This window comes from Osmerus eperlanus, chromosome 2, assembly GCF_963692335.1.
Source record: "Osmerus eperlanus chromosome 2, fOsmEpe2.1, whole genome shotgun sequence".
In the NCBI taxonomy this organism is placed as follows: Eukaryota; Metazoa; Chordata; class Actinopteri; order Osmeriformes; family Osmeridae; genus Osmerus; species Osmerus eperlanus.
This window is the reverse complement of record NC_085019.1, coordinates 1416239-1418738: the sequence shown is the minus strand read 5'-3', so window position 1 is coordinate 1418738 and position 2500 is coordinate 1416239. Positions and strand designations below refer to the sequence as shown.

General features: G+C 48.6%; 2 protein-coding genes across 2 annotated transcripts in view; one reads left to right on the top strand and one right to left on the bottom strand.

Annotated features, from left to right (window-relative positions):
* LOC134039997 (all-trans-retinol 13,14-reductase-like) overlaps positions 1-647 on the top strand; it is a 7425-nt gene extending 6778 nt beyond the window's left edge. Inside the window, exon 11 of the mRNA XM_062486219.1 lies at positions 107-647. Within this exon, the coding sequence (XP_062342203.1) occupies positions 107-249 (143 nt within the window). The 3' untranslated portion in view covers positions 250-647. The remainder of the gene's footprint in view (positions 1-106) is intronic.
* Positions 648-1190: 543 nt separating this feature from the next.
* Positions 1191-2375, bottom strand: si:dkey-283b1.6 (uncharacterized). Its single transcript, XM_062487180.1, has 2 exons — positions 2152-2375; positions 1191-1705 (listed from the first exon to the last, which is right to left on the bottom strand). The coding sequence occupies exons 1-2, from the start codon at positions 2364-2366 to the stop codon at positions 1696-1698; spliced, it is 225 nt and encodes a 74-aa protein (XP_062343164.1). The 5' UTR covers positions 2367-2375; the 3' UTR covers positions 1191-1695.
* Positions 2376-2500: the final 125 nt, after the last annotated feature.

Here is a 2500-nt window from a genome sequence, read left to right as displayed (position 1 = left end):
GTACCTGTGTGTACCCGTGTGTGTGTACCTGTGTGTGTGTGTGTGTGTGTGTGTGTATGTGTGTGTGTGTGTGTGTGTGTGTATGTGTGTGTGTGTGTGTGTGTAGGTCAGGACGTGTTCTGTAACGGGATGGCGGGGGCGGTGCACGGAGGCCTGCTGTGTGCCTCAGCTGTCCTCAGTCAGGTCCTCTACGTGGAGCTGCTGGCCCTGAAGAAGATCACCAAGCTGCAGAGACGCAAACAGGCCTGAGTGACATCACTGCTGCTGCACCAGTCAGCTCCTGACACAGCACTGAGGAGGAAATGATGAGGAATGATGATGATGATGATGATGTTGGTGATGATGATGATGATGATGATGATGATGATGATGGTGGTGGTGGTGGTGATGATGATGATGATGATGATGATCACTTCACCTAACCCTGCAGAGATTAATACAGTTTTATGGAAATGAATTGAGATCAGTTTACTGTAATGGAGTGCTCCTAGTTTCAGTAAACACACAGGTATGCTGTATGTGGTTCAAGTTCCAAGACTTGCAGGTTTAACGCCCTTAAGGAAGTTATGTGATAGAGCTCTTGTTTTTCCTTCCATTCATAAAATGTTCCACTCCTTGTGATGACAGGAATGTTCCACTCCTTGTGATGACAGGAATGTCCCCACCTGTGACTTCATCTACTGGGATTTTGTTTCTCAGGATTAAAAAAAGTACAGTTGACTGCTGATCAAGAAGTCCCTTTTTGGGTGAAAAAACTTTCTGCAGTTTATAGACGTCTAAACCTGACCTGGGCCATCTTGACCTGCAGGCGAACACTACTGAGATCAGCACAGCATCATCACAGTCCTGTCAGACAGGCCACACTATCTCCACTAATGACTGACAGACTTACATAGAAACATAAAACATCTATGTCAGTAGATGACTACGCACCAGTCAAGAGCTTGTCTCTGATTGGCTGGGAAACTGGTAAGTTTATGATCACCACAGGTGATGAGTCAATGAATCAACGGAACACATAATCAGCTGGTGGGCCAGGAGAATTCTGATTAACTGAGTTATATGATTACTGTTGTAGGTTATGAAACAGGAAAGGGTAAAGAGCACCTTCTCTTTCCAGCAGCCCCATCAGGGACAGACACAGTGATAAGGGCTGGAACAGGCTGGAACCTCCCACACTAATAGCAAACAAGGTACAAATAATTTATTGTAAAAACGTAAGCAGTATGAATATCATTTATACATTATTGAATGACATCACAAAACACAATAATAATAGAACTGGAAAGGTATTCAGAATATTCTACACAATGATATTAACCTATAATAACCTGAAGCCCAAACCTGGAGAAGGCCCTGTGTGAAGATAGGATGATTAGGTTCTAACCTGTTCTTGGTGAAATAGAAAAAAATACAAATTTGAAGACATCCAGAACATGAGGTGCAACTTTTCTCACAGTCAGTCAGTCAGTCAGTCTCACACCGACCTGGATCCTCAGGTAGGCCCATATAGTCTGTTCCCCCCCTAAAGTCTTTAGCCATGACACCCCTTCCAGTTGGTTCAGTCCTGTGGTTGGTGATGGGGTTGTGGATGTTCCATGTGTGGTTGCTGGGGTAACGAGGGGAAGGCTGGAGAGTGAGAGACATCTGAGTAGGCGGGAGGAGGGCCCTGTGGAGGGAGGAAGACATCTGGCTTCATCTCCACCTGGGGGACACAAACATCAGCATCAAGGTCAGGGTCAGGATCAGGTCAGGGTCAGGATCAGGTCAGGGGTCAGGATCAGGTCAGGGGTCAGGATCAGGTCAGGGGTCAGGATCAGGTCAGGGGTCAGGATCAGGTCAGGGGTCAGGATCAGGAGAGAGAGTGGAGACTTGCTCTTTTCCAGCTAGTCTATGTCAGATATTACATTTAGTCATTTAAGCGTTTCATCCAGAAGCGACTTACAGTAAGTACAGGGACATTCCCCCGAGGCAAGCAGGGTGAAGTGCCTTGCCCAAGGACACAACGTCATTTCGCACGGCCGGGAATCGAACTGGCAACCTTATGATTACTGGCCCGATTCCCTCACCGCTCAGCCATCTCACGTAGACGTACATATACGCCTGGTGTCAAATTTCCTGCCCATTTTAACAGTGTAAGCGTTGGCGTACCTCGTTGTAGGGTGGCGGCAGGCTGTAGAAGGTGGACACGCTGTAGCGGGGGGGCGGTGAGGGGCGTTGTGGTCGTGGGAGGAGCCAGGCAGGGGGATGACGAAGATGGAGGGGCGCTCTGGTCTGAGGTCATGCTCCAGGCGAGCCTCGCGGATGCGGTGGAACAGCTTGCAGAACGCAGAGCAGCACAGGATGGTGATGCCAAACGTCAACATGGGGAGGAAGATCCTGAGGGGAGAGGAGAGGAGGGTTAGAGAGCCAAGAGAGGATGGTAGGAGCTACTGCTGGTGAGAGAGAGGGGTAGAAAGAATGGCAGAGACAGAGACAGAGAGAAGGGGAGAGAGAGAGA